Source organism: Nansenia antarctica (genome assembly GCF_963989245.1).
Source record: "Nansenia antarctica genome assembly, chromosome: 7".
Taxonomy (NCBI): domain Eukaryota; kingdom Metazoa; phylum Chordata; class Actinopteri; order Argentiniformes; family Microstomatidae; genus Nansenia; species Nansenia antarctica.
Genome location: NC_137677.1, coordinates 16,144,183 through 16,156,470, shown reverse-complemented (window position 1 = coordinate 16,156,470; position 12,288 = coordinate 16,144,183). Strand labels below are relative to the sequence as shown.

The 12,288-nt window shown below is 44.4% G+C and overlaps 1 protein-coding gene across 1 annotated transcript in view; it reads left to right on the top strand.

Annotated features, from left to right (window-relative positions):
• Nucleotides 1–7,047: 7,047 nt before the first annotated feature.
• The window catches only part of phactr1 (phosphatase and actin regulator 1), a gene marked incomplete at its 5' end in the record, with an annotated part of 23,162 nt that continues 17,921 nt past the window's right edge, over nucleotides 7,048–12,288 (top strand). The window contains 2 exons of the mRNA XM_080536604.1: nucleotides 7,048–7,291; nucleotides 8,367–8,531. Of these exons, the coding sequence (XP_080392730.1) occupies nucleotides 7,048–7,291; nucleotides 8,367–8,531 (409 nt within the window). The remainder of the gene's footprint in view (nucleotides 7,292–8,366; nucleotides 8,532–12,288) is intronic.

Genomic DNA, 12,288 nt, shown 5'->3' with positions numbered 1-12,288 from the left:
GTCCCCCGTGTGCCGCCAAAACAGCACTGACCCGCCGAGGCATGGACTCTACCAGACTCCTGAAGGTCCTGTGGTATCTGAAGGTGTCCTGTGGTATCTGGACCCAAAACATTAGCAGCAGATCCTTCAAGTTGTGGATCGGACTTGTCGGTCCAGCACATCCCACAGATGCGGATTTGTGGTTTGTCCCTCCTCGGGCCACTGTCGGTATGGGTAGATACTCACCACTGCTGATCGTGAGCAACCCACAAGCCTTACCGTTTCAGTGATGCTCTGACCCAGTCGTCTGGCCATAACAATTTGGCCTTTGTCAAAGTCGCTCAGGTCTTTACTCCTACTCATTTCTCCTGCATCCAACACGTCAACTTCAAGAACTGACTGTTCACTTGCTGCCTAATATATCCCACCCCTTGACAGGTGCCATTAATCAATGTTAATGTACCCTCACCTGTTAGTGGTCATAATGTTTTGGCTCATTGGTGTATATCACCAGATGCAGGTGTTAGTCAGCATCATGTGATAGGGAGAGAGAAAGAGTCAGTGTATGTGTGTCCTGTCTAGTCAAACAGTGGAAAAAGTGCAGACCATATACCGGTATATAATCCACTGAGGACTGTATTGATGATACAGAGAAGTTCCCAGATCTTATCTGCATTTTGTTTTTAATCAACTCTTTTTGCCTCGGCTGGCTGCCACCTAAATAGGATGTTAAGCCTGGGATTGAATTAGGAGGCGAGGAGAGGGCGTGTCCCTGGTACTGATGCATGGCCGAGGAGAGGGCGTGTCCCTGGTACTGATGCATGGCCGAGGAGAGGGCGTGTCCCTGGTACTGATGCATGGCCGAGGAGAGGGCGTGTCCCTGGTACTGATGCATGCTCTCTGTCGTCTACTGCTGCTGCCTGAGAGCAGTTTTGCATATTTTACTCAGCAATTCCCAGGGCAACCAAGGGAGTGATTGTGTGTGTCCTCTCAAGCCAAGATTGGTGGTAATTGTCAGCACCTTTGCCGTGTACAGAAAGAAGGGTGTGTTTGTTTGTGTGTGTGTCTGTGTGTGTGTGTGTGTGTGTGTGTGTGTGTGTGTGTGTGCACATGCGTGCATTCTGAACCTCCACTGTGTGTGCTTTGAGACTAAATTAGCAACATCATTAAAGACTTTAAGGGGATTAATCTCTTTGGTCTCGTAAAATGTTGACATGGATGAGATGAACATGAAATACAATATTTAGCGCGCATGAAAAATCCATGAAGAGCACATATGATATGAAAAGGGATGGTATTTCACTGTTTGATATAAAAGCTCATGTACTGAGGGAGGTAGCTGGCATCAGTGGTCTGTCTGGGTACAGGCTCGTGCCAGTGCCACTATTGATCCAGCTGTAGCGTTGGCACAGACCGAGTGGTGGTGCAAGAGACATTACACATCAATACTGTAAACCCTGCTGACCGCACTCATGTGTATGTGTGTGTGTGTTTGTGAGTGGTGTGTGTGTGTGTGTGTGTGTGTGTGTGTGTGTGTGTGTGTGTGTGTGTGTGTGATGTTAGGCTTTGCTCAGGCACTGGTCTCGCTTCTCTGAAGAGACAGGAGGAACACCTGTGGCATGGGGTAAGAGGGAGGGAGATTGTGCCAGGCAGGATGTGTGTGGAGTGGGGCTGATGAGATGTGTGTGTGTGTGTGTGTGTGTGTGTGTGTGTGTGTGTGTGTGTGCCTGTGCCTATTGTATGCGTGTGGAAGCCCAGACATGACAGACATACTCCGGCATGAGGTCTATTTGCTCCCAGTAGCACAGAGCAAGATTCTGCCAAAGCCCTCTGCCCTCACTGAGCTGCTCATCTGCTCTCTCTCTCTCTCTTTCTCACTCTCTTGTGCATGAGTGCGTGCATGTGTGTGTGTGTGTGTGTGTGTGTGTGTGTGTGTGTGTGTGTGTGTGTGTGTGTCTGCGAAAGCTCTCTGCCCCCTCTGAGTGTGTGTGCATGTGCGTGTGCGTGTGTGTGTGTGTGTGTGTGTGTGTGTGTCAGCTCTGTGTCATGTCTTGTTATCCACTGGCTGGACAGGGGGATGAATCCCTGCAGTTCTCTCTGACCAGAGATACAGTAGGGTCAAGGCATAGAGCCACGCTTAATCATAACTGCCCACATCTTTTAGGTTAGTGACTCACACACACACACACACACACACACACACACACACACACACACACACACACAGACAGACTATAGTTCAGTTTGGACATAGTCTTCCAAGCCTCAGACTATTCTCAACCCATATACTGTATCTGACAGGTAATGAACCCTTACTACGGTTACTGTGTGCCAGTTACAGAATAACGACAGCAGTAGTGTTAAACCCACACCCTAGCCTCTCTCAGGAACGTCTTCCTTTTGATTGGATTTGGTGCTCGTCAATAATCCCCCTGTTCATTACTGTCTGACGGCCAATCTCTGATGAATTGAAAAGCTCAATGTGTAGATCACGAAGAGCCCAGTGTGATTACATATGAAGTGACGTCAACCCCAGTCTCTCCAGATATAGATCCTCTCTCTCGCTCTCGGGGCTCTCTCTATCTCTCTTTCTCTCTGTCGCTCTCTTTCTCTCACGCGTGCATGCTGCCTCACTCCACCTCCTGATGGATTGCTGCAGAGACTTGGCAGAGTACACAGGAAAGTGGAATAGCTAACTATAGAGTCCTGTATTGTATTCCTTTAGCTCAATACGACCAGTAAAAAACCTACCCAAAAGATATCGGCTCTACCTTTGGGTCCTCTGCATCACTGTACAAGCACTGTACTGTTAAGCCCAGCATGTTTGGCCTGTGTGATGACTGTTCTGTAACATCTCAGCCAACACCCCTGATGTTGTGGTGGTTAATGAGAGTAGTAGAGAGGTGTTAATTCTAGAGGTTGGCTGTACCTTCAACCACAGCCTGGAGGAAGCCTTTTTAACCAAGTTGCTGAAATATCAACAGCTCAAGTTGAACATCTCACAACTAGGCTACAAGTGTCAACTTTTAGTTTTCATTTTTGGCAGCCTGGGTCATGTTCAGAAGCTGATCGTTAGGGGCCTTCAGATGGCCCACATCTCCGAGAGAAAGGCTAAACAGTTAGCAAGGTATTGCTCCCTATGTGCTATTATCGGTAGCCGCTCAATATGGAGACGGTGTTGCTTTTTGTACCCATAGAGTAGATATAGTTTTACAGTAATTCTATTGTATCTGTTAACCCACATTTGAAACATCCTCTGTGTTAATATTGTATGTGTACGATGGTTGCTGTACAGTCACAAATGTAACTGAATGACTCCCAATGAACTGATTGCACTGATTGTGTTCATGTCCTTAATGCACTTTGTATTTATGTGGACATAAATAACTCATTTAAAATGTGTGTGTGTGTGTGTGTGTGTGTGTGTGTGTGTGTGTGTGTGTGTGCGTGTGCGTGTGATAAATGCATGTTAACTGTATGTACATGTGAATATGATGTATTGTGTGCGATCATATTGATTAGATATTCTGTACTCTCACAGCTGATGCCCACAGTTCTGATCCTTGAAAGAGCAGCAAGTGCTGAGATGGAGCATGAGATAACTAATCCAGATAAAAAATGAAGGCTGGGAGAAAGAGAGTGTAGAGAGAGGGTGGAGGGTGAGAAAGAAAATGTTCCTCCTTGACATTTGCATTTGCATTTGTTGCATTTTCACTGCATTTGCTGAATATGAATGGAATGGATCCCAAACCTGATATTTGTTTCATGGTAATGAAGGCCTATAGGGCGTGTGCTCAACCCTGCTCTCGCAGCATGGCTCAGAGCGTTGTGTTCGTCTCTGAGATTTGTTTTAAGGCTTCATGAGTCATTGATGCTTCACAGTCGACATAAGGACACACATGCACCCGCACACAGACACACACTCAAAACAACATGATCCTTCATGTTGTGAATCATTCAGTTAGGGTATTTCTCTAACTTCATTTACATTTTATTAAAAAACTCATATTTTGTAATACATCTGATAATAAGCACTGAGCACATTTGACAGAATGGTGCCACTGTCTTGAAGCAACTTTTCAGGATTAACATGTTGTGGTGGTCGTCTTCAAATTGTGTGTCCATGGGTCACAAAAAGCTAAATAAGGATGACATGAGTTTCATTAAATGTAAAAGGCTTTTAAAAAGAAAAGGCTTGGTACGCTCAATGCTCCATTGATATCTTCAGATTCAGATTCAGATTCAGATTCAGATAACGTTTATTGCCATTATGCATACACATATAGGAATTTGCTTCGGCATTACAGTAAGTGCGTTTATACTTTTTTCACGTGTATACAAAAACAAATGCAAAAAACAGGACAACACAGGACAGACAACAGTGCATTGGATAGTGCAACATATATAAAGTGCAGTGCAGAGTTTTTACAGTGAGTCCAGTGCATATTCAGTCCTGGGCAGACTTGGGGGCGGGGGGGAGGGGGAAGCCAGAGTCATTTATCAGCCTGGCGGCTGAGGGGAAGAAACTGAGACTGTGGCGGGCCTTCAGATATGCAAGATATGCTTGTTTTTGTGAGAAATCTTATAATCTTGCATTAATATGAAATGCGTATGCTGGAATATGAACATACTTACCTATCTTATCTCTGTATTGTTTTAACAAGAGGTGGGTGGTCAGGGCCTGCGAGGCCTTCTCTGCTGGCCTAGAGATTGTCAGAATCAGAAAATAATATTTGTATAATTTAATACATATTTTCATTAATTCTATATGTATTTTACAAAGTTTATTCCCAATGTTAGTCATGTTTCTGTTTCTGTTGTAAGTGTTTTGGTGTCTCTCAAACCATGACATTGCTGTTCGTTTGATGACCTCAGCGTTAACTTTAATGCCACTGTCACTGTGAATAGGAGATGGTTATGTTGAATGACCATAACCTATAGCCCTTGTGTCGTTGTGAGGTTAGGTGGTTTAATTGTGGGAGGAACTAAAAACTGGAACATAAAATACATACACTGCTACTGGTTTTATCCTCCATTGATTTAATCAACCTAATTTGGCCATCCTCCAAGGGTAAACGCTCCAATAACGTGTGAATGTGTTGTGAAAGAGACTGCACTTCACTTCACAGATCATTGGCTTTCTCAGATGATTATCTACACAAGGAACATACACGTTGGTCAAATTACATACACTCTCCCACACCCCTGTAGTGTGTGGCCTCGTCTCCTCAGGCACCCTGTTAAACATTACCTCTTACATGAGGGGATTACAGAATGAGTCAGCTATGATTCCCACAGTGACTGTCTACCTCTGACTGCTACAGGGAGCGAGAGAGAGAGAGAGAGAGAGAGAGAGAGAGAGAGAGAGAGAGAGAGAGAGAGAGAGAGAGAGAGAGAGAGAGAGAGAGAGAGAAGAGAATGTGTGTGTATGTGCTGTGCATTGTCTGCTTATTCCTAGCTCTACAAGCTAAGCCTTGTGTGAGAAACTTAGAAATACTAAGTTAGAAACTTAGAAATACTAAGTGCTCTTCAGTATTTCCTAGATTTCTTATCAGCTATCGCCACCTGCTGGTGACAGTGGGAAGCTACAGCTGCTGACCCTGCTCTGCTCTTTTCACCTTGAGGCATGACATGGAACAATGGTCCTCCCCCTTACTGCTGTAGTGAACATTTTTACATTTACATTTTTGGCATTTAGCAGACATCTTTATCCAAAGTGACTTACAACAAATACATTTGACTAAGTAAGTGAATCATCTATCCATCAGTCATAGCAGGAAAAAGTTATCTATGGTCAGGCCAGGGTCCATGTAACAAGAGGTTATAAACGTGTACTTTTGAATCCGCGGCTGAATTGAAGTTTAATTGTAGGCATTTAGTTGGAGACAGTTTGTGGCCTTACGATTGAAGACTATTTACTGTCAGGTACTGTGGTTGCAATATGCCTGTTTCAACAAGTGATGCTCATATCAGCCAACAGGTGGAAGTAGAGCTGCGTTTATTGGTTTGACTGGCCCATGATAAACCTCCATCATCAATGATGCATCACAAGATACTATATATATATATATAGTGTGCCAGACAAAATCATGTTCACAAATATGTGGATATGTCTTTTTTGTGTACATTCAGCAAACCTACAAACATATGACCTCACTGCCAAATATGTATTTATTTAATCATATGAACGTGATTTGTATGGCCAAAGATGGAATTTTCACTTTGGAAACTCGTAAAATCACATTAACATCAAAACAAATGGGAGGGAGAGATGTTACTCAGAGATTGAGAGGGTTACGAAGAGAGCCGATGACAGATGACGAGAGAGTGTGTATATATCCACATCCACACCATCTCACTCTCATCAAGAAACACTGCACAAATAAAATATTATATATATATATATATATATATATATATATATATATATAAAAGAGCCAAACCAGGCCTGTGATTGAATGAATCTGCCTAGTCTTTGGGTTCTGTGATGCTCCATCGTGTGCACCGACTAGCGGTGATGAGACACACATACCGCCCCTACTGTAAAGATGCAGATTCAAAAGTAATGACGTAAGGAAGAGACGTCAGTTGGGATTGGACAAGAAATGGAACTGAATTTGAAGCCAGGTTTTATAAGAAGCAATAGGACCCGATTCATAGGTACTCAGATTTAGGTTTTGGAGATTAAATAGCAGTCATGACATGTTTATGAATTACAAAGGTAGATCTAATATGTGTATAAGACAAACATGGTACAGGGTAAAAAGGGCCGAGCTACACGCTGCGCCTATTCTCTGCAAGCTTGGGCATGAAGCTGAAATGAATGCCACATGATCCAAAGATCAGTGCATCTTGCAGCGTTTCGAGCTCATTCGCTGACGTCGCGGGCCCCATGCGCAAACAGCACGATATGCCTGCACGGATTGGCCAGCTGGAGTAGGTCTGGGGGTCGTCAGGACTGGAGTGGAGACCGTTTCAAACCCCCCTGCATCTGAGGGGGAGTGGAGAAGCGGGTCCACCCTGCGGATAGAATCCACCGTAACCATGGCGGGTCCTGGCAACGCTGTTATGAGCTCTTGGTACGCTTCTGAATCAAGGAAGGACGTTCCCTCTCCGGCCATGTCCCAGCAGAAGCCTAGGAGGAGGAGAGCGTTCTGCCTGGGACGGAGGAGGAAGTCCCGGAGCGGCAGCGGGAACAAGCAGCTACAACCCGCGGCAAACAACAACAACATGCCGTTCATGATCCACTGCCAGATCGGCAAAGAGATCAAGCATATATGCAGCAACTGCCGTGGAGCAGATACACAGGGTGGTGAGTGGATAGATAGTGAGGGTTGCGTTTGTGAGCAAAGGAGGATCATTTATTGTATCTCCATGTTGGCTTCTCCAAGCGACCGCTCCCTTGCTCGCTGCCTGCCTGCGAAAATATGCGCTACCGCGCGCTGTTTTTCTCTACGTGGGCAAGGGGCACTGGGATTTCTCAAATAATAATACCTTTGACCTATGAGCATTACTATTGTATACATTTTTCGTATAATTCTGTATGTATGTGGGGTATGCATGGCTTGTAGAGCTGATAAGCTATTCTCCTACATTTCCTACAACATGACCAAGAAAGAGGAGGATGGAAATACTCCATCCTATTGACGGCGCAGGAGCAGAAGTGGACCCGATGCCTACTCTGTTCTGACACATAGCTACATTTGACAGATCTGCATTGAAAACCATACAATAAAAAATGCAGGCTACATTGAGTTATGAACGACTATTTGCTGTTGTAATGTACTGGAACAATGTAACAACGGCCTGGTGTTGAAGGTACAGGACGATCTAGCCCCATCTAATTGTTTCTCCAAGATAGTAAACATGATAGCTGTCACGGGTCTGACTGAAGAAATGTATCCCATTGGTTTTATCTGATACAGAACGAGCCTCAATCCAATAGCCTACACAGCGTTTAGATAGCCCTGCTCTTAAGAGAGCCCACCTTCTTATTTCTCTTTCAGGCTACAATACACCTAGAACTCTTCTTCAAGTGGATTGGGTTGTTTCTCTAGCTATCTCCTATCAGACATTTTGACAATCCTCTCAAATACAATGTGCACACCCAGAACACATTTACACCCATCATGTATCTTGATGTGGTGAGGTAATGGTGGAGGACGGTGTGATGTGGGTGTTTGTGTGTTAAATGGTGGTGTTTGGTCTCTTCACATAGACTTCACCCCTATCAACTACACATCCAATCATGACCCAATCATAGCTGAGGGAGAGAGAGAGAGTGAGAGAAAGAGGGAATGGTTAATGCTCCTCACAGTTTTGCATGCAGTATTTACAATGTATGGCTTTATGGACTGGTTTCTCTTCTGTGTGTTTATCTATTGTAGCTGAGGAGGTGGAGCGATTAGCAGCCATGCGCTCTGATTCGCTGGTCCCAGGCACACACACCCCTCCCATTCGCCGGAGGAGCAAGTTTGCTACATTTGGGCGTTTCTTCAAGCCTTGGAAATGGAGGAAAAAGAAGAGTGAAAAGTTCAAGCAGACGTCTGCTGGTAAGACCCCTAACCTAAACCCTTTCACCCTTGTGTCCCACCCCTTCTCCGGCCACCTTAGCACTCCCCCTTTACACGAGTAGCTGGTGGAAGTCTTGAAGCCACCATCTCACCATCATATGGCTGTGTCTCAGCATCCCGCCTAGCAGGGACATTGTAATGAAGCAGAATGTATCTGTAGGTAGACCTGTAGGTGCTAGGGTGGCCAAGGAAGTCAGAGTAGCTTACAGTGCTGTGAAAAAGTATTTGCACCCTTCCCAATTTCGTCTGTTTTTGCATGTTTGTCACACTTAAATGTTTCAGATCATCAAACCAATTTTAATATTACACAAAGGTAGCCTGAGTAAATAGGAAATAAAACGTTTTTAAATGATGATTTCATGTATTAAGGGGCCTAGTCAAAGTCCGGACTTAAATCCGATTGAGATGCTGTGGTATGACCTTAAACAGGCAGTTCATGCTCGAAGCCCCTCCAATGTGGCTGAATTAAAACAATTCTGCAAAGAAGAGTGGGCCAAAATTCCTCCACAGCGATGTGAAAGACTCATTGGCAGTTATCGCAAACGTGCTTGCAGTTGTTGCCGCTAAGGGTGGCCCAACCAGTTATTAGGTTTAGGCGGCAATTACTTTTTCACATGGGTGATATATGTTTTGAATAACTCTGACTCTTGACCTCAAAATGGAATGATCATCTAAAAACTGCATTTTCTATTTACTCAGGTTATCTTTGTGTAATATAAGGAAAATACCTTTTCACAGCACTGTAGTCTATTATGGTTCTATAAGGGGGGGGTCAGCTGCAGTTGTATTCACTGGATCAGTGTGGTGAAGTGATCCCAGAGGAGTCTCAGGTTTATAGTTACGTCACATTACACAAGTTAGTGTGTAGTGTTAGAGAGTACAATTCTTAGGCTTCGGTTCCTGACATTGCATTGCAGCCAAGGCAATTCATAGCTTTCAGTCACGTGGTTTCTTCCCTAGCAACCACCAACCTGACGGGCAAAAAGTATCATAGCAACATCGCTCAACATGGCTGCCTACTATTTAGACCACCTCACTCATGAAGAACTATCAAGATACACGACTGTGATAGGAGTGGAGGATTGACACCATTCAAATAGTGTTGGATTCCCTGTCTTCTACTCTATCCGGACACGTTGGAATTATTTTCCTAACCCCCGGAGAATCAAAGTTATTGACCTGCAAAGGGTGCCTCCTTGACCGGCTTTTCCCGTGAATAACACCGGTTATGGAGGTGGTACAAACATAAGACTATTATTGCTAAATTCACCATCAGTATACGGTCATTTTGAGCCCTTAACCACCGCGCTGACACCCCGAGAAGATATACTTTTAATATGAAACTCGATCAACCGGGCGTTCACCGGCTGCTGGACGAAACTCCCAACTCCCGCTGTCAGCGAGGCGAGGGAATATTTATATCCGGGAATTCGCTCCTTGCTGTGTCCACGGTGATAGGAGTAGAGGATCGACTCCATTCAAATAGTGTTGGATTCCCTGTCTTCTACTCTATCCGGACACGTTGGAATTATTTTCCTAACCCCCGGAGAATCAAAGTTATTGACCTGCAAAGGGTGCCTCCTTGACCGGCTTTTCCCGTGAATAACACCGGTTATGGAGGTGGTACAAACATAAGACTATTATTGCTAAATTCACCATCAGTATACGGTCATTTTGAGCCCTTAACCACCGCGCTGACACCCCGAGAAGATATACTTTTAATATGAAACTCGATCAACCGGGCGTTCACCGGCTGCTGGACGAAACTCCCAACTCCCGCTGTCAGCGAGGCGAGGGAATATTTATATCCGGGAATTCGCTCCTTGCTGTGTCCAGGGTGATAGGAGTGGAGGATCGACTCCATTCAAATAGTGTTGGATTCCCTGTCTTCTACTCTATCCGGACACGTTGGAATTACTTTCCTAACCCACGGGAAATCAAAGTTATTAACCCGCAAAAAGTGGGTTTTGCCCGTGGGTTTTGCCCGCAAAAAGTGCCTTTTGCCCGTCAGGTGGGCGTTTCCACTATGCTGTGACGTCACATGAAAGCTATGAATAGGCATAATTCAAGATAAAAAAGTGACAGTAGTACAGGACATAAGTGACAAAAAAAATAGGCATAATACAAGATAAAGGTGACAATAGTACAGGTAAGACAGTTAGTTCAGTAGTAAAGTGGCTGTGAGCTTAAGGTTTCCGTAGTCCGTATACATGGGGTGTGCTTGGGGAAGATAGGAGGCTCACGGTATTGTTTAACAGCAGAATTACTCTGTGTGTGTGTGTGTGTGTGTGTGTGTGTGTGAGTGTGGGGGGGGGGGGGGTCTCCTCTTTATCTGGCACATGTTGACCTGGCAATAGCCTTCCCATGACTTGATTTCTCAGATCTGATCATGTTCTCTGTGTGTGTGTGTGTGTGTGTGTGTGTGTGTGTGTGTGTGGACATCAGTAGGGTCAGATAGACTGATAGGGCTTTCACACCGGCAAAGAACCGTGCCCGTTCGCTTTCGGGAACCTCCGAACGTTGGCGCTGTCTGGCGAACGAGCCCGCGTCCGTTCACCAGACAGCGCCAACGTTCGGAGGTTCCCAAACGCGAACGCGAACCGGCACGGTTCTTTGCCGGTGTGAAAGCCCTATCAGAGGGCTCAGAGTCTCCTCTTAAGCATTATTTTATTATTTGAAATGTAAAATACCTGTGGCTTCGAAATCTACAAAACATTTATAGCTATCGTTATTCATCCAAACTGTAAACTGCTGTTATAGTGTTTACAGATGAAATTCCCAGCAAATTCAGTTTGGCCCTCGATGGCAGTTACTAGTGTTCCAACCACATTGTTTCTGTTTTAATTAAATACCACATCTCTCTTGAAAATATATTTTATCTCACTGAGACTAATCTGGATAAATAAAGGTTAAATAAACAATTCCTAAAAGCTTGCACTATTCACTATGCTGTTGGTTGCCTTCCTCACTATATCTTCTTCCTACACACACACACACACACACACACACACACACACACACACACACACACACACACACACACACACACACACACACACACACACACACACACACACACACACACACACACACACACACACACACACACACACACACACACACACACACACACACACACACACACACACACACACACACACACACACACACACACACACCAGGGTTTCCGTTAGAAAAATTTGCCGTCGGACATCGTGTCCGGGACGAATTCGATTTACCGGACAAACGTGATATATTCCGGTCATCATATTAAAATATAATAAAAAAAAATTTTTTCAAAATCATATTTCTTTTTTTCAAATCTAATATAGCTGTTTGTCGCGGTGATTACTGTTGTGTAGCGGCCTATATATGCCATTTAATGTCTATTTCTCATCCGATACGATTAGATGCGAGCTATATAATATATAATAATATAACATGATTTGACGCATGCGCGCTATGCCATGCGTCAAATCCAGCGCTGAACGGGCGCCTCACTGGGAACTGAACAGACAGCATCGATCAATGAACGGACTCCACATTACGTTAACTGAAGTTTGTTAAATTGTTTGGGATTAATGTGAGTTTTCTATTTTCTCTTTCCAGTTTTACCCTTTTTTTTAAATCAATAAAACAACGTCATTTCTATAACCAGGTCTCGCTGGTTGGGAAGGCATTTCGTTTAGCTCGGGAGTATGACAATGGGGAGAACATAACTGTTTATTGAGAAACA